Raw genomic sequence first — 25,376 nt, 5'->3', positions numbered from 1 at the left:
TGTTAATTTTCCGTTGCATATTAATGAATGTGTCATGAGCTCAGCCTACACTCAAGTAGGACCCTGGCAGAGACACGTGCCTGACTGGCATGTTCTCTTCCTCCTGCTCGATCGTTCGGGAGCTTCAAAAGCTTTCTTCTGCCCAAACATCACAGCGACCGATGCCAACAGATATCAGCACACTTAGGGATCTGCAGAGTTTGCACATCATGCATAACAGACCTCAGCAGCTGAGCATTTTGGCTAATCTACTTTATTTACATATAAACACACATGGAGCACTGCAACATGGCTGCCTCTCTCTCTAGCATCAGACAGCAAAGAGAAAAAGACAAAGGACAATAGTCCCACTTCATGGAACACAGTAACACAAACATCCTGTCTCTGTCACTTCCCACTTTGTGGAGTCAAAACATATACCGTCATGTGATAGACAACATTCCCATGACTGAAATCACGGAGCAGGAATTCTAATAGAATGATCATGACTAGGACTCAAAAGCAGTACCAAACAGCAACTCTCCTTCTCAACATTAAGAGCCTGTCCAGAGCCTGTAACTAGGGAAAGTCATCGAGACCACAAAAGAGAAAGTATGCTATTTCATTTTCATTCAACAAGGCAACATCTCCCACGAGGTCTTAGTATTATAAATCTGCTCACAGGGGCCCAGTTACAGCAGGAGATAATTCACCAAACCGTAGAGCTGTTTCTCAGAGGTCTTCTATGGCATTACTATGACTTTATTGAATTGTATTAATCATTTTGATGAATTTGTTGTTGCTTGCTTTATTTATATGCAATGCTGTTTAATAGTATAGAGATTATAATGGTTTTTATTATTATTATTAAAAATGCTTTTGTGAGTCGAGGACCCACCACCTGCGTAGAGATAAATAAGACACAAGGACACAGTGTTTTAGGTTAATGGGTTAAATAAGGCCACAACTTTATTGGTTATCACATGTGAGTGGTATTGGCTTAGGGCCAGGGGTCTGCAACCTTTAAGACAAAAAGAGCCACTTGGACCTGTTTCCGAAGAAAAAAAACCTGGGAGCCGCAAAACCATTGCGACATTTAAAGTATGCGCGCCGCTGCCCTCTGATCTGACAGCAGGCGGGAAGGTGACGTTGGGACGGTGCATGACTAACACACGCACCGCCCCCATGCGACGTCACAGCCAGTACAGCGCCCGCCACAGTGGGGAGTGTCGGGGCGCACAATGCGCCTCCTCCCCTCGCTAGTATCCACCCCGGAGCTGCGGCAAAGGTGTAAAAGAGCCACATGCGGCTCCGGAGCCACGGGTTGCAGACCAAGCAATCTATACCTGACTCCACCCTGCTCAGCGGGGAGTCATTTGAGGGTTAACAACCAGAGGGAGGAGCTTGTTGATGCAAATACAACTGGAAGCTTCCCCTGATGTCACCGGGGGTCGTGCCATGGCCCTAGCCAACAACAGGGCATCGGACAGGATCCACGACCGCCAGATCCCTTTAACGGAATACCCAAATAAGAGGAGGGGTAGGTGATGGCCACAGCCTGCCCTCCAACACACAACACATATTCCAATGCCTAACCGCCAATACCAGAAAGTTGTGACTAGGCGGAAAACCAAGAGGCTGGTGCCAATTTGCCATTTAGATAAAAATAAAACCCTGCCCACATGCCAGCCCTATTGGCTAGCTGAAAGGGCTTGGAGTCGCAGCTGGGGAGAGCTGACGCAGGGGGCTGAATATGTCCCCCCCCCCCCGCCGACGCGGGAACCAGCTCCTGCTCACAACTCCTCCCCTCTGGAAAGAGGAGAGGCTTTGTGATTATTGTGAGGCTTTGAGATCATCATTTGTTGTTGGAAAAGCAGAATGGAAAGATTAAATCAAATGAAATCTAGTCCATCTTCTTGTTCATGCAGAAACTCTAGTATTCGAGCACTCCCTTCATACCTGTAACAAGGGAGAACCCACCGCTGTCTAATCCTTCCCCCCACCCCAGTTGTCCCAGAACAACATTGCGAAGTGAGCACCTCCTCAACGCAGTTTTCATTACCGAAGTGTTCAGTCCATGTGGACCCAACGCATTGTGCGTGGAAGCATCTGTGCTTGAACTTTTGATGCAGATATGGTCAAGTAGCTGTCTCTCCAACGCCACCATTTTTCCTCAGGCTGAAATGGATCTGCAGGTCCATTCTCTCCTCCTGCCATCTTTGTAACTACAACTTATTTTTCCCTTTCCAGGGCTCACGGAAATCAACTCGGCGCTCCACCAAGAGGAAAAAGAGGACAATAGCTGACGAATCGGCTGAAAATGTTATTGATTGGTGGTCAAAGTATTACGCCTCTGTACAAAAAGGACAAAAGGTAGGGGCTCTGGGACCCCTGTGCATGCAAGGAGTACAGTTTGTGACTCGTCTGTGTACAAGTATGGTGTTGAATGCATTTCCCCCCCACAGAAATGTCACAGAATGTATGTCTTGCAACTCATGATGCTTTGGCCTGTGTGCTAAGCATGCATGGATGTACATGTGTGCGTACATAAATGTATCTAACCACTGAGGACAGCACTTTATGGGCTGGATGAAACTGTCTGTGGCCAACAAAATGGGCCACACTAAACCTGTTAATACCATTGATGTGCCATGGGATTCTTTTACTTTTCGAATTGAGAGTATTTCAGTATCACTAACTAGGAATCTCCAGGGGGGATTTAAAAAACAAAAATCTGGAACATGGAAATGAGGGGTGCAATCTTTCTCTTCTACAAAGGAGGGAAGCAAATTGATTTCTACTTTAACAAGAGTCGAGATGTTAAAGAAGAGCTGTAACTAAAGTGGCTTGCTCTTTATTGTTCCATTTGTGCAAGTTTCTGTCTACCTGGTTTTTAAAAAAAACAAAACTCTTATTTTATTTTGAAAGGCAAAAGTGCTCGATTTCAGTGATGGAAAGCCAGGAAACGGTGAGTATCTACATTTGCATTTTTCTTTCTCTTTCTTGGTTCATGATGAAAGCTGCACAGTTTGATTTCATCTTACTGTTTGCGAATGGCCCAGATACTCAGCATCCCTTGTGGGAACAAAAGAGCTCTTTCTGTATGCAGAAAAGCTTTCGGTCCAGCAGAGGCTCCAGCTAGGAAGGGGAAAAGGCAATTTTGCTGATATCCTCCTAACTCCTGCAGTTTTCTGTACCACCTCCCCACTGTGCGAGTGGATCCGGCAACTGCTCAGAGCACATTTTCATCCAGCACTGGCAGCTGATGGGTGAGGGAAGAATAATGAAAAATCACCTCCTTTCCTTCACTTAGTGGGAGCAGAGTTCAGAGCTCTGCTTGTGGCAACAGCTGTTCTGAGCCATAGATAGATAGAGATAGATCTATCTATCTCTATCATCTATCTATCTATCTATCTATCTATCTATCTATCTATCTATCATCTATCTATCTATCTATCTATCTATCATCTATCTATCATCTATCTATCTATCTATCTATCTATCTATCTATCTATCTATCATCTATCTATCTATCTATCTATCTATCTATCTATCTATCATCTATCATCTATCTATCATCTATCTATCTATCTATCTATCTATCTATCTATCTATCTATCTATCTATCATCTATCTATCTGTTATCTATCTATCTATCATCTATCTATCTATCTATCTATCTATCTATCTATCTATCATCTATCTATCTATCATCTATCTATCTATCATCTATCATCTATCATCTATCATCTATCATCTATCTATCTATCTCTATCATCTATCTATCTATCTATCTATCTATCTATCTATCTATCATCTATCTATCTATCTATCTATCATCTATCTATCATCTATCTATCATCTATCTATCTATCTATCTATCTATCTATCTATCTATCATCTATCTATCTATCTATCTATCTATCTGTCATCTATCATCTATCTATCTATCTATCATCTATCATCTATCTATCATCTATCTATCTATCTATTATCTATCTATCTATTATCTATCTATCTATCATCTATCTATCTATCTATCTATCTATCTATCTATCTATCATCTATCTCTGAGGCATTATGTGCACTTTACAGATCAGTCTGGTGTTTTGTGCAATGCAGCCCAGACAAACACCTGAAGTCTTGCGCACGTTTTCACCTTGTGTGTAAGGTAAAAGGTAAAGGACCCTGGACAGTTAAGTCCAGTCAAAGGTGACTATGGGGTTGCGGCGCTCATCTCGCATTCAGGCAGAGGGAGCCAGTGTTTGTCCATAGACCAGGGGAGGAGGAAGGGGGTGCAGTGGGGGCGGGTTGCCCTGGGTGTCACCACTGAGGGGGGTGACAAAATGCTGGGTGGCACTCACTGTAGGGCCTGCAGCGCGGCCGAGCCACGCGTCTCTCGTGCCCCAATGGTCCACCCACTGCCTCCTCCCCAGCTGTAGTGCGGCTGAGTGGGAGGAGGCAGGCAGACTCCAGAGGCCCTGTGGTGTGCCCAGCCCCTATGGGCGGCTTGCACCACCCCTGGGCGCACCGCTCCAGGCACCCGAGCGGCTTCCTCCGCCGCTGCCACAGACAGTTTTCAGATCATGCGGCCAGCATGACTAAACCGCTTCTGGTGCAACGGAACACTGTGATGGAAACCAGAGTGCACGGAAATGCTGTTTACCTTCCCATCACAGTGGTACCTATTTATCTACTTGTACTGGTGTGCTTTCAAACTGCTAGGTTGGCAGGAGCTGGGATAGAGCAACAGGATCACACCTCATCACAGGGACTCGAACCTCCAACCTTCTGATTGGCAAGATCAAGAGGCTCAGTGGTTTAGTCCACAGCGCCACCTGCGTCCATTTAACTTTTACCTTGTGTATACCATCCCGCCCGCTGTGGGGATCCTTCCTTGGAGGTTTTTAAGCAGAGGTTGGATGGCCATCTGTCATGGATGCTTTCGCTGACATTCCTGAATTGTAGGGGGTTGGACTAGATGACCCTTGGATCCCTTTCAGCTCTATGATTCTAGCTTGTTCACCTCCCGTGGTTCCAGTTCTGCTGAGGCCCCCCTTGGCTGCTGTTTATATAACAATTCATGCTGTTGCTAAGACATCTAGCTTGGCCCTAAGCACAGATACACCAAGAGTCAAATAAAGCCAAAATATTTCAGGGGAGGCTTTGCTGGAGATCTGGCAGCTAATATCTTGGTTCTTGGCATACCCTGTCTTTTATAAATGTGTCTGACCCTTAATTATTTGTTTGCCTGTTTGCCTGTTTTTAAACTTAACTCCACGAGTGCGGCGTAGATTTGACCTAATTTATTGCTGGCCCGAGAACTGCAGGTGCATGGAATTTCAATCATTAACTCACTGGTGTAGCAGAGCTTGCCAGAAATCTAATTATGCAGGCAATTTGTGTCTCCGCATGATTGAAACATCTTGATAGGCCGGCAAGGAGTCCTTTTTTTCTGATTGCTGTATCCGTGTCCAAAATAACTTTGCCCGTCACCTTAAAGAGAATTCTTCCATTCAGCTGCTAGTGGGCTGCAGTTTTTTCCCCTTCCATTCTGATGAACCTGGTGGGTGGGAATTAGGATAAAGGATCCCACCTGCATTTTCTTAAAAAAATAAAAAATAAGAAAGTACAGTTGAGGCACATAGGCATTTTACACTGGTGTGGACTCTAAACCTCTGAAATGCTACTTTAGTCTTATGCAGGGCCGGTGCCAACTAATTTGATGTTGCATCATAAAATTCTTGGTGCTGGTGCCAAGGGATGGGAAACAGTTTGCTAAGCCTGAAGTTAGGCACAGTGGATAAAAAACATATTGATATAATTAATAGTGACACCACCAGCAATATGGAACTCACTGTTCCTTGATAACTGGCAGACACCTTCGGTATACTGTTTTTGGTTCTCGCTAAAAACCTTTTCATTTTTAAGCAAGTCTGCAAATTTGACATGTATTTTAATACGCAATTTTATTTTAGAATTACTATTTTCAAACTGATGGGCTTTATTTTGAAAAGTTTTAAGCTATCTTCTTTTTTTACACCCGATTCTGTTTGTAATTTTAACGTATATCTTGCGTAAGCAACTTCTTCAATCTTGTTAAATAAAAATAGCTTTTTAAATAGATAAAAAAAGTAGGGAAACAAATAGGGAGAATATAAAGGATGTGATCATCATTGCTCCAGTGAGAGCCTGATCTGATGAAGCTAAAGAAAAATGGGGGGACCTGACTAGCAGCTTGAATGGGAGTTAACTGGGAAACCTGTGTAAGAGATGGGATAGAATACATGCCATTGATTTAAAGCACATCCACCATCATCCCCAAGAATCAGCTAGGAGAAGAAACACTGGAAGAGAGAGGGTTAACAGATTCACAGTCTCTGGACAGCATTCATCCCCCTTCTCCAAAGTCACGGAGAGCTCAGAAAGTGGCAGAACAGAAAGCACAGAGGGTACAAGCTGAGGTGACAAGACATAGGAATGATGTAGATTAATAGGGATAGAAGGGGGTGTGACCCTTAATTGGGAGCACCGCCATTTCTAGGAGACGTGTTCTTTGTTCTCTCACTGTAATTATTAAAGATTCTAACTGGTAAGACATTCCTTTCGTTTGATCTTTTGTTTACTGCCGCGGAGGAGGAAGCTGGTTCCCCAAAGCCTGACATATACTTTGTTAAGGATGCTGGGAACTGTAGCTCTGTGAAGGGCAAACTGTGGTTCCCAGGCTTCTTTTGGGGTGGGGAAAATGTGATTTTTAAATGTAAGGCATGCATGTAGCTGATAATAATATTCTTTTTTAAAAAGAAGGGGAATTCAGTTGTTACAGTTCCCAGGAGAGACATCCTCTTCCAACCTTAGTTCTATCATCATAGCATTGCTGCTACTATTTATTTATTTGCTACAGTAAACAAACAATAGGCTTGTGCAAATGCACTTGAAGCTCCAAAGTGGTGGCAGTCTTGAGGTTCATCTTTAGATGCAGTCATTTGTAATGGTAAACAAAACAAAACCTGTTCCATTTAATCTCTGTAGCGAAACAGACCTCTGGCCACGTAGCACTGAGCATTGAAGATGAGCCAGACAGAAAGAAGAAAGACAAGTTGCTCAAGAAGAAAGTGAAGGAGGCCCCTCCAAATCTAGCAACGCTGGAGGTAAAGTTCATTCGTTTTTGGAAATTCGGGTTATTCTGCTAATTTGGGAGAATCAGCACAAATCCTAGGTGCTCAACTTACATATTTTCCCAGTTTCCTGCTTATTTTACTTAATTTTTTGTCCTAAAACTGCTCCCACTGTTTTCTCGATTGTGAAATGCTGGATGTTGGTCGATCTCTTCCAAAGATCTACGATGGAGATTTGGAGAGTGAATTTAACAACTTTGAAGACTGGGTGAAAACGTTTGAACTCTTCCGAGGCAAGTCCACTGATGAAGATCACAGCGACTATGAGGACAGGATCGTAGGGAAGTTTAAGGTATTGTGAAAAGTACCACGTGGAAATAAAGAAATCCACGTTGCACAGAAATTAATTTTTACTTGGTAATATTTAAGTCTGCTAGCATTTGTGGGGCAGTGCACAGAGTATGCCATATATGGTAGATTAACCAAACTAAACACACTTTTTTATTTTTGGCAGAACCTGTGATTCTTCATTGATTGAAAAACCACGGGGTACCCTGTCCTAAGTCTAAAAAGAGGACAAGCTTTCAGTACCTCTATCATACATTCAATTAACTCATGAAAATAGAGTTATTCCCAATTTCAGAACAACCCTCGGGCTGTTGTCTTCAGATCACTTAATTGAAATGTTAAAAATTAAGATTCTTATTACACCTTAATCTGTCAACCCCAAAAGAACCAAGCAGTGGCAATGTATTCAGGCCACATTCACACAATACACCATTATGCCACTTTAAACAGTCATAGCTTACCACCAAAGAATCCTGGGAACTTTAGTTTGTTAAGGGTGCTCAGACATGTTAAACAACCCTTATTTCCCTCACAAAACCACAACTACCAGAGGTGTTTAACCACCCATCCCTCCTCTCAGGGAAGTCTGGAAATGGTGGTTCTGGGAGAGGAATAGGGGTCTCCCAAAAACTATTGAGAGTACAGTGGTACCTTGGTTCTCAAACTTAATCCATTATGGAAGTCCATTCCAAAACCAAGGCGCGTTTTCCCATAGAAAGTAATGCAAACCGGATTAATCCGTTCCAGACTTCTAAAAACAACCCCTAAAACAGCAATTGAACATGAATTTTACTATCTAACGAGACCATTGATCCATAAAAAGAAAGCAATAAACAATGTACTGCAGTCACACAATCCATCAGTAGCTGAACTGGGTTCCACACAGCCACAAAAACAAACAAACAAAGAGCCGCAAAAACCAAAACACAAAATAAATAGCAAAAACAGACAGACCTGAGCGTAACACTCAACACAGAACTGTGGCACTCAAAACGGAAGCGTAATACTCAAAACGGAGCACGTTCGGCTTCTGAAAAAAGTTCGCAAACAGGAACACTTACTTCCAGGTTTGCAGTGTTTGGGTTCCAAGTTGAGTACCAAGGCTTTTGAGAACCAAGGTATCACTGTAATAGCATGTGATCCTTTTTTTAATTTTTTAGATAAGTATTGAATGCATTTGTAAACAAAAAAAACCCACTGCAAACATGGCATTATGTCTGCATCTGCTGATTTTGGTTTGGCACTAGGAATGATCAATATCCATGCTGTGTATTAACAGGGCTGTTTCTGCATATACAAAAGTCCAGAAGACAGCTGCTCAGGAGATGGAGGCCAGCCAAGAATCTTGCAGGGCATCCCTCCCAACCACTCGGTGAAAGTTCTCATCAGAGTATACGTTGTCGCAGTAAGTATAACAGATGGTTCTGTTAGGTGCGGTGTCTGTGGCCCAAGCCTTGAACAACAGGCAGCACCTGACAGGGGTGGGGTCAAGCCATGACACGCTCAATGAAGTCAAGCGCTGCATTGGCCAGACTCTAGCTACCTGCCAAAATGGCAGGTAGGCTGGAGCCTTGGTCAGCGCAGTGCATCGTCTGGGATTACAGTGGTACCTCTAGTTGTGAACGGGATCCATTCCGGAGCCCCGTTTTCAACCTGAAAGGAACGCAACCCGCATCTGCGCATGAGTGGGTTGCAATTCACCGCTTCTGCGCATGTGCGTGACTTCATTTTGCACGTCTGCGCATGCGCGAGTGGCGAAACCTGGAAGTAACCCTTTCCTGTACTTCCGGGTCACCGCGGGACGCAGCCTGAAAAAACGTATCATGAAGCAAACGTAACAAGAGGTATGACTGTATTTATTGGTTTTACTTCCCTATAAAACTATTACAAAATAGTATGAATTAAGCACAGCTCAGTCTGTAGAGCGTGAGACTCTTTTAGTCTCAGGGATGTGGGTTTGAGCCCTGCGTTGGGCAAAAGATTCCCACATTGTCAGGCGTTGGGCCTATAGCTGGATTTAGGTTTGATGAGGCCCTAAGCTACTGAAGGTAATGAGGCCCTTTATATGTCCAGCTGTCCTTTGTCAACAACAAATTGTCACTGTTTTTGTGTGTTTAATATATGCTGTATGGTAATTTATGGACCTAATAGGTATCTAAAGCCATTTGCCACTGTTGCTGTATGTAGGTTTTATTTTATTTGTTTTTTATCTTCTATTTTGGAAATGTACATCCAGGTGTTGTTGTTTTTCCTTTAAAGTTTTTCGGAGCCCCCAAGAGAGTGGTGCCCTAAGCTATAGCTTGTTTAGCTTATACGTAAATCCAGCACTGGTTGGGCTAGAAAATGACCCTCATGGTCCCTTCCAATTCTACAAGTCTATTATTCTAAGTATAAATACAAATTGGCACCACTACCCCTGCCCTGGAACAGTATTTCAGGATTCACATAACAATTCTTCAAAACACAGTATAATCTACAAACAGAATTAAGAATCTTCTATTTAACGTAATATTTTATCTACCAGTCATTGTTGTTTTTTTAATAATCTATAATCAACATAGAATGGGTTGGTCTTCTTAGGGGAAAATAGGATCAATGGAGAAAGATTTAACTAAATTAATTCAGAAAAATGAAATAATTAATGGAGTCACTTGGTGTTTTTTTTTACTCTAGATTGGCTATATAGTTTGGGATGTATTAATAATTTTTTCTCATTGTAGGCATTTAATCTTAGTCCAGCTGATCCAGATGGCAAATCAGATCCTTATATTGTGCTTAGGTTGGGAAAAACAGAAATCAAAGACAGAGACAATTATATTCCGAAGCAGCTGAACCCAATTTTTGGAAGGTGAGTTTATTTTAAATTGCGTGATGTTCCGGATGTCATGAATTAGCTGCAGACAATTTCTCCCCCCGTTATTTCGGACAAAGTGCATTTGTTAAACATTGATGCATGTCTCTTTAGATGTTTTGTAAATTACTGATTAAATTCTTGACAATGTGTCACATTGTCTAATTGCAAATTATTCGGCTTTCAAGTTCATCCGGCGTTTCCCCAAATTAGTTTTTTGTTGCTTCATCTCTTCTCATGCAATAGCACTGATGACCTTGACCACCATTGTCACCAAGGATGTAAGCCAAGCCTGCTGCGACTATCGTATAACTAAAATGTTTAGGCCAGGTTTGCATTAGAATTGCATCGCATTTCAATCAGGATACAATTTTTAATCCAGTCTAGGGGTTGCTTTGGCCATGTAATAGGAAATAGGAAACCAAAGATATTTGTACACTGGAGAAATGTTGGTTATTTCAGCATATCCATGTATTCAGTCCGCATGCTAATGGCTAATGCAGGAAACTGTCGGTCTGTTAGCTGATATTAATAAGCTGCGGTATTATTCCTTGCATTACTCAGGGAGTCAGCAACACGGTGTCGGAGATCCCTTTTTTTTGTATATAATTTTTTATTAGTTTTCCATTTAATAATATACAATCATATCATTGTTATCCACTTTACCTCTCTGGCTCTTTAGAGCCCATCAATTTCCTTCCCTCCCGCCTCATGACTTTCAAAATCAACCTTTATATCATTGCATTTCATACGTTTTCCAATTCTAGTTTCACTCATTACAAAAAGACATTAAAATTTAGGTTAAAATAAAAAGGGAGGAAGTTTCTCATTACGAGTCTTCAGACAACCCTGCTTGTTGTTGTTGTTGTTTAGTCATTTAGTCGTGTCCGACTCTTCGTGACCCCATGGACCAGAGCACGCCAGGCACTCCTGTCTTCCACTGCCTCCCGCAGCTTGGTCAAACTCATGCTGGTAGCGTCGATAACACTGTCCAGCCATCTCTTCCTCTGCCGTCCCCTTCTCCTTTTGCCCTCCATCTTTCCCAACATCAGGGTCTTTTCCAGGGAGTCTTCTCTTCTCATGAGGTGGCCAAAGTATTGGAGCCTCAGCTTCAGTATCTCTCCTTCCAGTGAGCACTCAGGGCTGATTTCCTTAAGAATGGAGAGGTTTGATCTTCTTGCAGTCCATGGGACTCTCAAGAGTCTCCTCCAGCACCATAACTCAAAAGCATCAATTCTTCGGCGATCAGCCTTCTTTATGGTTCAGCTCTCACTTCCATTCATCACTACTGGGAAAACCATAGCTTTAACTATATGGACCTTTGTCGGCAAGGTGATGTTTCTGCTTTTTAAGATGCTTTTTAAGACAACCCTGCTAGTGATGTTAATTGCTTACAGTAATCTTTCAAATATCGTATAAATTTACTCCAGTCCTTTGGGAATACTTGATCATTCTGGTTTTGGATTTTTCCTGTCAGCGTCACCAGTTCTGCAAAGTCCATCATTTTAATCTGCCACTTTTCTTTTGTTGGTACTTCTTGCTGTTTCCATTTTTGGGCTAAAAGAATTCTTGCCACTGTTGTTGCATACATGAACAGTCTTTTATCTTCCCTTGATATCTCTTCACCCACTATACACAATAAAAAGACTTCTGGTTTCTTAACAAAAGTATTTTAAAACATTTTCTTTAACTCAGGTGTCAGAGAACCTTCCAGTACCTCCTATGGGACCCATGAAAGTTCTTGTAAATATCTGCTCAAAAATCCACAATCTACGAGAGACTGTTTGATCATTCTGCTCTAAGTTCCTGCTTGCCTTGGCTTAGTGTCTCTTACATTGGCCATGCCCAATTATTTCAGCGGATATTAGGACTGGGTCACCCACCCTCCCCTCTTCTTTCTTTTCAGAACACAGGAGAGGTGCAAATAATTTCTGTCCAGTGCCAGATTACCACATAGGCACTGGCCTATAGGCACCACAACTTTTAGGGGCCCTGCGACAACAGATCACAATAATACTGATTAGATCTTGAAAGAAAATCACCATCTCAAGCTTCCGTAGCTTTTTGTTTAATAATATGATATGTTACTTTGTTTAATAATTGTTAATGTTTGTTTCATGTAATAAAATTGGTTTATTAAAATTGTCGGCTGGTATAATAAAAAATAGGTGGGACGCAGGTGGCGCTGTAGTCTAAACCACTGAGCCTCTTGGGCTTGCCGATCAGAAGGTCGGTGGTTCGAATCCCCATGACGGGATGAGCTCCTGTTGCTCGGTCCCTGCTCCTGCCAACCTAGCAGTTCGAAAGCACGCCAAAAAGTGCAAGTAGATAAATAGGTACCGCTCCGGCGGGAAGGTAAAAGGCGTTTCCGTGCGCTACTCTTGTTTCGGCGTTCCGTTGTGCCAGAAGTGGCTTAGTCATGCTGGCCACATGACCCGGAAAGCTGTCTGTGGACAAATGCCGGCTCCCTTGGCCTGTAAAACAAGATGAGCGCCGCAACCCCATAGTTGCCTTTGGCTGGACTTAACCATCCAGGGGTCCTTTACCTTTACCTTTAAAATAAAAAATGCATATAGAAGATAATTTGTGATGGGGCCCCCAAGATTTCAATTGCCATGGGGCCTCCAGAGGGTTTAATTCAACACTTTTTCTGTTGGCAACCTAGGGGAAGCTTTTAATGTTTAATAGACTATTGTATTTTAATATTCTGTTGGAAGCCACCCAGAGTGGAAACCCAGCCAGATGGGCTGGGTATAATTATTATTATTATTATTATTATTATTATTATTATTATTTTATATAAGTTTCTTTTTTCCACTGATGGAGGGGACGGACACGCCTCTACCATTTTGTGATCCCAATCCATTTCCTTCTCTATTTGATGTGTCAGCCATGTTGCATCATTCCATACACACACCACCAAAACAGCCGTTTGGGATTTGTTTGATTATTATTTTTTAGCTGTGCTTTGACCCAAGATGATCATTATAAGAACTTGATAACATCTGGAAATTGGTCCCTGTTTGCTTGCTTTTCTCTTTCTTCCCTGTCTCATTCTACATGTGTATTTTAAGATTGTAAGATTGAGGGCAAGAACTTTTGCAGGTGGGTGGAGAGGATATTGATTTGTAAGGTGTTCTGGCAGCATTTCCAGTTTTTGAGAGGGATATAAATGCTTTGAATTAAAAACAAAATCCATATAACATAGAACTTGCTGGAGTAGATAGAGATGCCTCGATGTATGAAGAGAAAGAAAATTCAAGAAGGTGAATTTCGTAACTGATGTCCAGATTAAACCAAACAGATGGAGAAGCCTAGTTTAGTCACATTTTCAGCTATAACAGAAAACAAGTGTTGGTCTCACATTTCAATACTGGGAAAAGTTAACTAATAGCTGGCTGTAACACAGACGTACATTCTGTAGAAGAAGACAATTGGTTCAGGAGTTGTTGTTTTTCTGGGGTGGCCAGGAAAAAAATCATTCCAAGGATATTTTTCAAAAGCTTTCCACCAGTGTGGTGTAGTGGTTAAGAGCGGTAGTCTCGTAATCTGGGGAACCGGGTTCGCGTCTCCGCTCCTCCACATGCAGCTGCTGGGTGACCTTGGGCCAGTCACACTTCTCTAAAGTCTCTCAGCCCCACTCACCTCACCGAGTGTTTGTTGTGGGGGAGGAAGGGAAAGGAGAATGTTAGCCGCTTTGAGACTCCTTAAAGGGAGTGAAAGGCAGGGTATCAAATCCAAACTCCTCTTCTTCTTCTAATTTTTGTGATGGCCTTTTTGGGTTAAACTCTCAAACCTGTGCTATGTTCCTATAACTTTAACATCCCACTCCTAAGCCACTTTCCCCCCAATTAAGTCCCATTGATTTCAACGAGACTTCCCTGAGAGCAAGCATGACACAATTTTACCAATATTTTTGCCGTAGGTCGTTTGAAATCCAGGCAACTTTCCCTAAGGAATCTCTGCTTTCAGTCCTGATCTACGACCATGACATGATTGGTTCTGATGACCTCATTGGAGAAACAAAAATCGATTTGGAAAACCGTTTTTACAGCAGACATCGAGCTACCTGTGGGCTGCAGAGCCAATATGAAATGTAAGCTTCTTTCCAGACACAAGGTCTCTGTAATTGATCAACAGCCTGTGAAGTTTCAGAAAACTCCTAATGTAGGGATGGTGAACTTCCAGGCCCTGGGCTGGATTTGACTTGCAGTTGAATTTCGTTCAGCAGTCTGCATCCCTTCCTGCCCATCAGCTGTTCAAAAGGGAGCAGCTGAGAAGGAAAAGAGCTTTGGTGTTGTACAAAGTGTGCACAAAGATAAGGTGCAGAAGATCGAGGTAAGTGGGGGATGTCCTAGCAGAAAGACGAATCTGTGTTCCTTGTAAACATGCAAAAACTTGCCCATGCAAATTGCATACAACATTTCAGATGCAGCTGCATTCTTGCAGTTTAGATGCGCATTTGCATTATTTGCAGTTACAGAGCTGACCCACTGAAACCAATGGACTTAAGTTAATTGTGTCCATTATTTTCAGTGGCTGCAAGGTTTTTAGCTGGGGCAATCAGAATAAGGTCCACTATTTGACTGCTGATTCAGGACTCTAAACTGTGTTTTAAAGTATCTACTTTTTATTTTGTTCTGTGTATATCACAATGTTGGTTTGTTGCTATGGCCGATGGCTGACGCAAAGAAAGTTCCATTCATTCATTCAATGGATCTGCTTTGAGTAGAACTTAGCTGGATGCAGCCTTAAAGTTCTTTTTGCCATTCACACAGTCAAACCAGATAAAGGACATTGGACAGCTTTTATTACAAATGTTGTGTTAAAAAGAAAAGTCAACTGAGAAAACGAAAGGTGAAACTTGAGTGGCATTTCTAAGAAATGAATATATGCACTGCTTTCTATGCTTTGTCTGTGCCTTTGTGTGTGAGTCTGGGTATATGTTAACCGTGTGTTATAGTCTGCTGTCACAATGGGAATACATCCCTCCCCCCAAACAGCTGACCACCAGACTAATGTAGTCCACAGCCTGGAAAAAGTTCTCTGTCTCTATTCTAATGGGAACTAGACGTTCTTATGGCCAGGTACTACTCTAGAGCTCATCAAAATTGAATAGTGCCTTGGCAGGAAATGTTCTCATGAGCTCTGTTCTGAAAGGAACGTTGGCTTTTAGAAACTGCTCCATCCATCCAAAACCATCTTCTCTCATTCGCAGTGAAGGGTATAATGCCTGGCGAGATGCCACCAAGCCAACCGAGATCCTGACCAAGCTCTGCAAAGATAACAAGCTGAGCGGGCCCTACATGCAGCCTGGGAAGATACAAGTAGGCGACAAGGTCTTTACAGGGCAGACAGTCTTCCAGGCAGACGAGAATGGTAATAATGGTCTTTACAGTCTGATCTGCTGAACCACAAATGTTTTTTCGTTAAAGCATTAACAAAGCTGGCTCTGCATTAACATACCCTCCAAGTGTCCCAATTTTCCAGGGATGCTCCTGGAATTACAAAAGCTACAGTGGCGTCATAAGGGGGGGGCATGGGGACAGTGCGCCCTGGGTTCCACATCTGGGAGGGTGACAAGGAAGCACCCTGCAGGGTGCTTGCCCTGCCGCCCTGGCCCGGACACAGTGGTGCGAGCAGCCATTGCGCCGCTGCAGCCGCATGTGGAGGATCCTCCATTTGCGGCTGCAAACTGCTATGTACAGCGCATGTGCGGCATCACATGCATGCGCTGTACGTAATGACGCAGCACATGCACTCTACGCAGAGGATCCTGGTACCGTCCGTATGGCGCTGGAGCAGCGGTGCCGGCAAACCGTTATGTACAGCGCACGCGCGGCGTTGCTATGTGCAGTGCATGCGTCGTTTGTAGCGATGCTGCACATGTGCCCTACGTAGCGACGCCCCCCCCGGGTGTCACGACGCCTTTGTTCACCCCTGAAAAGCTATCCCAGCTTCTGATTTGATCCTGGAATGTCCCTGTTTCTCCTGTGCTGCCGCTGCCGAGCTCAGGGAAGAGGATGGGCCAGAGCATGTCCCAAGCAGTGGCGGCTCTTCATGGCTGCTGCTCCTGGCCTCCTCCCTTGGGCAGCTCTTAGCGGCTGCTGGAGGGAGGAGGAGGAGATGATGTCGCCACTGCTGCCAAACCCCAGCCTTGCGTGATGTCACAGCTCGTATTGTGCTCTCCTTTCTTTTGCAGAGGAGCCAGTGGAATCCTATGAACACCTTGCTCTGAAGGTTTTGCGTTCCTGGAACGACATCCCTGGGGTTGGATGCAAGCTGGTGCCCGAACACATTGAGACGCGGCCCATATACCACAAAGATAAGCCCGGCATGGAGCAGGTAAATGCTTTAGCCTAGATAAATGGCAAAAAAGGAAATCGTGGAAAGCTGGGTGGTTCCAGGCTGTTGCTATCTTCAGCTGGGATTCAGTCACATACAGGCCCATTCGGGTTGGGCGATTATACTTAATTTGGAGTTATCGGTATGTGTCTGAATACCAGTTGCTGAGAGTCACAAGTGTCCCCACTTGTTGTGCTCAAGTCCTGCTTATGAGCTTCCCATATAGGTATCAAGTTGCCCTAGGGGACGTGGGTGGCGCTGTGGTCTAAACCACTGAGCCTCTTGGGCTTGCCAATCAGAAGGTTGGCGGTTCGAATCCCCGCATCGGGGTGAGCTCCCATTACTCTGTCCCAGCTCCTACCAACCTAGTAGTTCGAAAGCACGCCAGTGCAAGTAGATAAATAGGTACTGCTGCGGCAGGAAGGTAAATGGTGTTTCCTTGTGCTCTGGTTTCCATCACTGTGTCACGTTGCACCAGAAGCAGTTTAGCCATGCTGGCCACATGACCCAGAAAGTTGTCTGTGGACAAATGCCAGCTCCCTTGGCCTGAAAGTGAGATGAATGCCGCAACCCCATAGTCGCTTTTGACTGGATTTAACCATCCAGGGGTCCTTTACCTTTACCTTTTTTTATCAAGTTGCCCATTGTGAGAAAAGGATGCTGAACTAGAAGGGTTCGATCCAGCAGAGCTCTTCTTGTGTTCTTATGCAGCAGTAGCTCAAGCTTTAGTACAGGCATAGGCAAACTCGTCCCTCCAGATGTTTTGAGACTACAATTCCCATCATACCTGACCACTAGTCCTGTTAGCTAGGGATGATGGGAGTTGTAGTCCCAAAACATCTGGAGGGTCGAGTTTCCCTATGCCTGCATTAGTAGATGCAGGGTTGTCTGGAATTAGCTATGCAGATGAAGGGTAGTATACACATTTTAATAATAATAATAAGTCTTGCTATTCTATAACTGAATTTGCACCTCATTCGCCTGCATTCTCTTGTTTTCTTTCCTGAAGGGCCGTGTGCAGATGTGGGTGGACATGTTTCCAAAGGATATGCCTCTCCCAGGGCCGCCGGTTGACATTTCACCCAGAAAACCCAAAGGGTAATTCATTACACGCTCCCCTCTGCCTGCAAATATACATTCTTTAGCTTCTTGTTAATAGTATTGCATCTTCCTAGGGATGTGTAAACTAGTTGTCATGCAGCTTAAAACCTCGAGGAACTGGAACATCCTTTTCGTTTGCAATAATCTCCCTTCCGTTTTCTATCCTTTATCAGCAATCTTTAAAAACCTTTTTATATATATATCAAGCCTTGTAGAAAAAATGAAATTTGCAAAACACTTATTTATTAACAAAGGCAACTGCACAAGAAGTAGCTGTGGGGGCTTATAAAAGCTGGTCTGGAGGCAAGACAGCCAGAATGGTTTGAGAATGGTTTCACTTCCCATTGAGAACCCAAACATTTTTGTTTCTGGGGTCCAATGGCAGGGAGTTTGGCAGTTCTCCCCAGCTCAGACCATTAAGGCAGGAGTGGGGAAGTGGGTCCGGCTGGTGGGTCAAATCCTTATCTCCCCTGTGAGCCAACTTTTGCAGGTGGAAGTGGAGCAATCTATTAATCCCCTGATGCCTCAATGATATGAGGTCACTCATTTTTGCCTGCACGCGTGGTCAGCTGATCGTTGGGGCTTGCAAAGCACCATGCATGGAGCTTTCAGTGTCTGCATAGCACTGTTCGTGGAACTATGCAACTCTGATAATTAGATGATCATCTGCATGGGAAAAGAAGGATCGCCTGATATAGTTTTGACTTCAGGTGATTGAGCGGTGGGTGGGCTGTTAGTTAAAGGTGTAACAATTCCAGACTCTGCATCAACAGTGAATGAGCATCAACAGAAACAGCGTCTCAGTGTTCCCCGCGGTGGTACAAAGGAATCTAGGATGGTTCCTCAATTAACAGGTGTGGGGGACTCCCTGGTCCTGAATGGGGTAACTGTGCCCCTGAAGGATCAGGTGCGCAGCCTGGGAGACAATCCGGACTCACAGGTGTCCATGGAGGTGCAGGTCAATTCTGTGTCCAGGGCAGCTGTTTATCAGCTCCATCCGGTACGCAGGCTGAGACCCTACTTGCCCGCAGACTGTCTGGCCAGAGTGGTGCATGCTCTGGTTATCTCTCGCTTGGACTACTGCAATGCGCTCTATGTGGGGCTACCTTTGAAGGTGACCAGTAAACTACAACTAATCCAGAATGCGGCAGCTAGACTGGTGACTGGGAGCGGCCGCCAAGACCATATAACACCGGTCTTGAAAGACCTACACTGGCTCCCAGTACGTTTCCGAGCACAATTCAAAGTGTTGGTGCTGACCTTTAAAGCCCTAAATGGCCTCGGTCCAGTATACCTGAAGGAGCGTCTCCACCTCCATCGTTCTGCCTGGACACTGAGGTCCAGCGCCGAGGGCCTTCTGGCGGTTTTCTCGCTGTGAGAAGCCAAGTTACAGGGAACCAGGCAGTGGCCCTTCTTGGTAGTGGCACCCACCCTGTGGAACGCCCTCCCACCAGATGTCAAAGAGAAAAATTACTACCAAACTTTTAGAAGACATCTAAAGGCAGCCCTGTTTAGGGAAGCTTTTAATGTTTAATAGGTTATTGTGTTTTAGTGTTTTGTTGGAAACCACCCAGAGTGGCTGGGGAAACCCAGCCAGATGGGCGGGGTATAAATAAATTATTATTATTATTATTATTATTATTATTATTATTATTATTCCTCACTTATTTCCACTCTTCAGCAGCTGTGCTTCAGCTGCCTCCCACCTCCAGATACTTAAGGGGCCATGTTGCTTGGGCCCCCTGAAAAGCTGAAGATGCTCATGTTTGTCCCATTGTTCTCGCTGGTCAAAGAGGTTCTGCAGGTTTTCAAAACCGTATAAAAACCTGCAAGAGCTGTTTACCAGAGGCAAAAGTGGGATGTGATAGTGGCAGCAATCTCTGTTTCAAATTACATTTCACTCTCTGAAATTATGTATAGTCATTCTCCAGCCTTATTCCTTTCCACTGCACTGTCTCCATAATTATTTTATTTTAATATTTGTTGCTCATTAACTGCACTATTACCCAAATGGTAAAGCTGGAGTCTATTGCAACAAAGTTTGCAGATTTGCCAATTGCCCCTTATTTGTCAGAAGTCATGTGAAGATTTCTGTTTGGGCCCTATAGTTTGAGGTTACTTGATCTACATAATTTGAGATAACAAAACATATAACTTCATTGAATACGCTGCTCGGCTAGAGAGGGTATGTTGAACGCCAAACAGATAGAAAAGCCAAGGAAAATTCAAGGTTCATAAAACTGTTTCAACAATGGCTTTTTGGCAGCAATTTTTTTTTTTAGTCTGGAGTAATTTCAGAGAAACGATTAGTACATCAATTATGTTCAGTCTGAAGCTGACTCTATTAAGCTTTCGCCTCTCTCCATGAAGAATTAATGAAGGGCTAAAGAAGTAGCCTTCACAGCAGCTAAGAAGTTTTTAATGCTATCAATAAAGCATCTTTTTCTTGCAAGAAAGTTCAAAATACCAATAATGTACCTATCAGTGCAAAACATTAGATCACAGTGTCAGAAGAAGCCAGTTACATTGAATTCAAACTCTCAGCGGTGGCCTATGGTACAGTCCTATCATGCAACCGTAACAAGGACTGGGCTGAATGTTTGCCCATTTCAAGTATCAAGCAGAAAGTTGTGCTTGGAGATGGGACGCAATTAACTTCTGGAAAAGCCCATAAACACATTACCTGCTTTGATAACTGTTACTTTTCATTTTCTCTCTTTGCTAGGGCTGCCATACTGTTTGCTGCTGCTTGTTCCTGGTTTAATTCTCCCCACTCCTTCTAGAATATCCCAGTTAGTTAGGAATCACATTGTGAATACAGTGGTACCTCTGGTTAAGTACTTAATTCGTTCTGGAGGTCCGTTCTTAACCTGAAACTGTTCTTAACCTGAAGAGTTAGCTAATGGGACCTCCTGCTGCCGGAGCACGATTTCTGTTCTCATCCTGAAGCAAAGTTCTTAACCTGAAGCACTATTTCTGGGTTAGCGGAGTCTGTAACCTGAAGTGTATGTAACCTGAAGCGTATGTAACCCCAGGTACCACTGTATATGAAAGCATGACATTTGTGCTATTTTAAGTTCTCCTCAGAAAAGAAAAAGAGGCAGGGCCCCATTTCCCCCTCACCACCACTTTCTTTTTTCTCATATTTAGGCAGCTTAAAATTAGAATCTGTCCCCCCAAAAATGTGACCAAAATGATTGACTGCGAATTACATCATGCGGCGTTTTGCTTATCTAACTTCACATTCTGTGCTGGCTCTCTCTCCTTCTTCTTTCCCCACCCTTCCCCCTCTCCCAAGTTATGAACTGAGAGTGATAATCTGGAATACAGAAGATGTCATTTTAGAGGATGAGAATATCTTCACTGGACAAAAATCAAGCGACATCTACGTAAAAGGGTAAGTTTGCTCAGGCACGGCCTGAGGATCTCCTCATTTATCCATTGACAGGGTGAATTAATTTATGACCCGAGCCATCCATCAAAAAATAAAATAACGTGAGTCACAGCTGTATTAGCAAGTTCTGCGCACACACGTGCATGTGACAGCTCTGTGGCCTTGGCATTTTGCTGCAATGGCTCATTGAGAATTCAACCCCTGACTAGAATTAAGCAGGCACAGGACTGGCATGCATAGAAAATGAAGTCCTACATTTCCACGAGGAAAACTCAAAACTCGCAATAATAGGTAACCAACCAGCAGGGCCGACTTACCCATAGGCACTAGGGATGCAGGGCACCTGGGTGGCGGGCTCTCAAGGGCACCAGGCTGAAAGTCCAGGACCTGAGAGTTGAGTCCAGGGAAGAGCCCACCCGTTGGTTGGAGCTCCGCTGCAAGTTCGGGGGCGACCGAGCCAGTGAGACACTGAGGCAGCCAGCCAGCTCCACCCTCCTGCGTGCCTGGGACTGGGCAACCGGGGGGGGCGCTGGGCTGCTCTTTGCACCCTGGCGCCGAATATGCTTAAGACAGCCCTGCCAATCTGGATGGCTTTGAAAAGAGGATTTGACAAATATATGGCAAATAAGGCTATCAGTGGCTTCTAACCCTGATGTCTATGTTCTCCCTCCAATGTCAGAGGTATTGTTGTTGTTTAGTCGTTTAGTCGTGTCCGACTCTTCGTCACCCCATGGACCAGAGCACGCCAGGCACTCCTGTCTTCCACTGCCTCCCGCAATTTGGTCAAACTCAAGTTTGTAGCTTCGAGAACACTGTCCCACCATCTCGTCCTCTGTCGTCCCCTTCTCCTTGTGCCCTCAATCTTTCCCAACAGAGGTCAGAGGTATTATACACCTGAATTCCACTTTCTGGAAACTGCAGGAGGGGAGAGTTCTCTTTTTGCTTGAGTCCTGCTTGTGAGCTTCCCATAGGTATCTAGCTGGCCCAGCAAATGCTGGGCTAAGATGGGCCTGTGGCCGGATCCAGTAGATAGCCCTGGTATCTCATACCTCTTTTAGATTGGGATGGTGCGCAACCATGTAAGTGTGAACTGTTGGGGCCAAATGTTAGAAAGATCACAAGAATTGCAAGCACAGTTCAACAGGATGCCTAGCTAAATGGTGAAATAGTCTTGGAAAAGTTAAGAGAAACAAAGTGGACAGGATGCTTTATGCATGAGATGTGATGTCTTGATACAACGGGTTGGACTCGTTCCTTCTGGCTCCACTTGATTCTTCTTTCATGCACTCCATCTTACCTGCAACAGGTGGGTGAAAGGCCTGGAAGATGATAGGCAGGAGACGGACGTGCATTACAACTCTTTGACCGGAGAAGGGAACTTCAACTGGCGCTTTGTGTTCCCGTTCCATTATCTCCCGGCCGAGAAGCAAGTGGTGGTCAGCAAGAGGGAGAACATATTTTCCTTGGAGAAGACGGAACGCAAAATCCCTGCAGAACTGGTGCTCCAGGTGTGGGATTTTGAAAGGCTTTCCTCTGACGACTTCCTTGGTAAGCCCTGAACAGAGCGGTGTGATCTGGATTTTGAACAGCGGTGGGAACTTTGAACAAAAGGCTGGCAGATTATGGGCTCTGCTTGGGTGGGATTTTGTGGGCGGTGGTGGGATACGCAAGTGGGACATCATATCTGTGGGAATGTTCAGGGTGGCAAGAGAGGATATATTGTTTATTAATATCCTTCCTAATTTTCGCTAGCAAGTTCCTTTACACAGCAGAAAACTAGTTGCAAACTCGTGTGAGTTTCTTAAGACAATAAGCAATTCAATTTGGTTTGTCCAGATTGAAATGTGTTCTGATATTTTCCTGGTAAGACCCCTTGAATCCCTCCTAAAAGAATAAAGACACCACAGTCTTATTTATAACTAACAAAAAGAAAGTTTACTCACGATCAGGCAGAGCACAGTGTGATCCCTGAAGGCAGGCTTTAGGCTTAAAGTTTCAAACATATACAAACAGGTTTACCCCATAAGATTTACCTAGTGACTGCAGGCTAGCAGTCCAGCAGTTCAAAAGACGAAAGGAAGATGGAAAAGAGAGAGAGCGGCAACATGCCTTGTCCTTTTACCAGGTCTGGAAAGGTCACGCCCACCCACTAGTCACATGCAAGGAATGATGTTCCAGCCCAGGAGGAACAGGAAGTTTCGACTGGCTGGACCAAACATCCTATTGCATGTCCACTCTAGGAAAACAAGGAATGTTGTATTTGACTGCTCCCAGTGGATTGCATCCCACAGTATCCCATCTACAGCACTGGGGAGGTGCTGCAGCTTAGCTAGGAGAGCACCTACCTTGCCTGCAAGTATCTCCAGGTAGAGCTGAGAATCTCCCCTGTCTGGATAACAGCTGCCAGTCATTGTAGACTACAATGAGCTAGATGGGTGAATGGACTGACTCTGTATAAGGCATCTTCCTGTGTCCCAGATACAGGATACTTAATCATTAACTGTTAGGCTCTTGTATTAGCTTTAATGGAAGTTTCCATGCCATGCAGTATACATACAGACACATAAGGAGTTTATTTTCCATTTCCTGCATGCTCCTCTAATCACCACAGCTACAATTACAGGAATTTATTGGCAGGTTATTCACTTCCTAAGCATGTGGGGGCTTGGCTGAATTTATCAGATTTAGAAGCTGTTCTTGGAAAGTCCAGTTGGTCTTGGAATAATGTAGAATTTGACCACTCTCACCCTCCCCCAGGTTCCCTTGAAATGAACCTGAATGGCTTTCCTCGAGCCGCCAAAACCGCCAAGGGCTGCGACATAAACATGGTTGTGGCAACAAGTGAGGAGAACAAGATTTCCATATTTCAGCAGAAGAGGGTGAGAGGCTGGTGGCCTTTTGTCAAAGCTGGGGAGCTCACAGTAAGTAATCCAATATTACCTATAAAAAAAGCCTTTGGATAGGTCACACTGATATCACTGACAGATGCTTCTTAAAAATATGAAGGACGTGAAGACTCAAATATTGCACGGATCAGCAGCATAGTAATTTGACCTGTCATAATTCCAAATGTTGGCTTTTATCATAATTGGATTCCCCCCGTCCCCATATTCTTCTGATTTCCTTCTGGTTAGTGATTTGTTTGTTTACTTGATTGTTTATAAGATTCCTTAGCTCCCCTTCGGCATAAGGTCCCAGGGCAGGTTATAGAAATATAATCATACAATTATAAAAGCAAGTGAAACCATTCTAAGCAAAACAGAACCTGGTGATCAGGCTCCAGATGCATTTAGCTGGCCACTGTGAAAGCAAGATGGCGGACTGGATGGGCCATTGGCCAGCAGATTCTTCTTGTGTTCTTAGAGTCTAACTTCCTGTGTTACTCAGATTTCAGCGATTTGTTTCATACTGTTTCACATCTGTGTAGCACTGAGTAAGTGCAGTTTACAGGGGAGGATTTATGGCAGATGAAACAGCCATAATTACTCCAGAAGGATCTTTTCAGGTTGGGGGGAAGGATGTGTTTATTCCCTGAGGAATCTTTCTAATACTTAAAACATGCAATTCCCCAATCACTTCCCCCCAAACCACCCCACTCACCACAGTTTTTGTACAGTCTCATTGCATTTAACTTCCTCATCATTATTTCAGAGGACGTGTGTGTCGGAGACATCTTATCTTAATTAAATTGCAAGTGCAGGTTGTAAGATTGTCGTGAACATGCAGACTCTGTGCATCTGCGTCACAGAAACTCCAGCTTTTTCTCTGCAGTTATAATCATTGACCGTGTACTTTTAATATAGTTGCAACAAGATAATATCAGCACTTTGAGAGACAACTTGTATTTGAGATATACTCCAAAATTTTAACTCCTGGCTTAGAAACACAAATTTGACAGGCTCATAATACTCTCTTTATATTCAAGGCAAGCATTAGAAACCCGAGCATTCCTTTCTGGCTCAGATTTTAATGGAAGGAGGGAGCCGCAAGGAGCGCTGGGAGATGTTGTTATTTCCCCAGCACAATTGCCATCAGTAGCCATGGGGAAATTGCATTTCCCAGTGCTCTTTGTGCTTTGCATGCTACGATAGCAGCGTGACAGGCATTAGAGAGGGGAGGAAGGAGAGATACCTCCCTCTCTCTCGATCCCCCTGCCATGAGAATGGCAACAAAGATAAGTGGGGTAGGAGTTTGAAAAGAAGGGAGCAAATCAGAGGGAGGCGCAGTGGAGAGGTTGGGG

The 25,376-nt window shown here is 44.0% G+C and overlaps 1 protein-coding gene across 2 annotated transcripts in view; it reads left to right on the top strand.

Moving 5' to 3' along the window:
• The window catches only part of FER1L6 (fer-1 like family member 6), a 132,481-nt gene that overhangs the window by 94,771 nt on the left and 12,334 nt on the right, over positions 1-25,376 (top strand). For both annotated transcript variants that reach the window (XM_081012469.1, XM_081012468.1), the window contains exons 27-39: positions 2,230-2,352; positions 2,908-2,947; positions 7,012-7,130; positions 7,318-7,449; positions 8,725-8,850; positions 10,166-10,293; positions 14,222-14,392; positions 15,515-15,675; positions 16,499-16,641; positions 17,651-17,739; positions 21,041-21,139; positions 22,443-22,684; positions 23,894-24,057. In XM_081012469.1, coding sequence (XP_080868595.1) covers positions 2,230-2,352; positions 2,908-2,947; positions 7,012-7,130; positions 7,318-7,449; positions 8,725-8,850; positions 10,166-10,293; positions 14,222-14,392; positions 15,515-15,675; positions 16,499-16,641; positions 17,651-17,739; positions 21,041-21,139; positions 22,443-22,684; positions 23,894-24,057 — 1,737 coding nt within the window. The remainder of the gene's footprint in view (positions 1-2,229; positions 2,353-2,907; positions 2,948-7,011; positions 7,131-7,317; positions 7,450-8,724; positions 8,851-10,165; positions 10,294-14,221; positions 14,393-15,514; positions 15,676-16,498; positions 16,642-17,650; positions 17,740-21,040; positions 21,140-22,442; positions 22,685-23,893; positions 24,058-25,376) is intronic.

This window comes from Podarcis pityusensis (assembly GCF_964106645.2).
Source record: "Podarcis pityusensis genome assembly, chromosome: 7".
Lineage (NCBI taxonomy): Eukaryota > Metazoa > Chordata > Lepidosauria > Squamata > Lacertidae > Podarcis > Podarcis pityusensis.
Note: the sequence above shows the minus strand (reverse complement) of the source record. Positions and strands in the feature narration are given on the sequence as shown.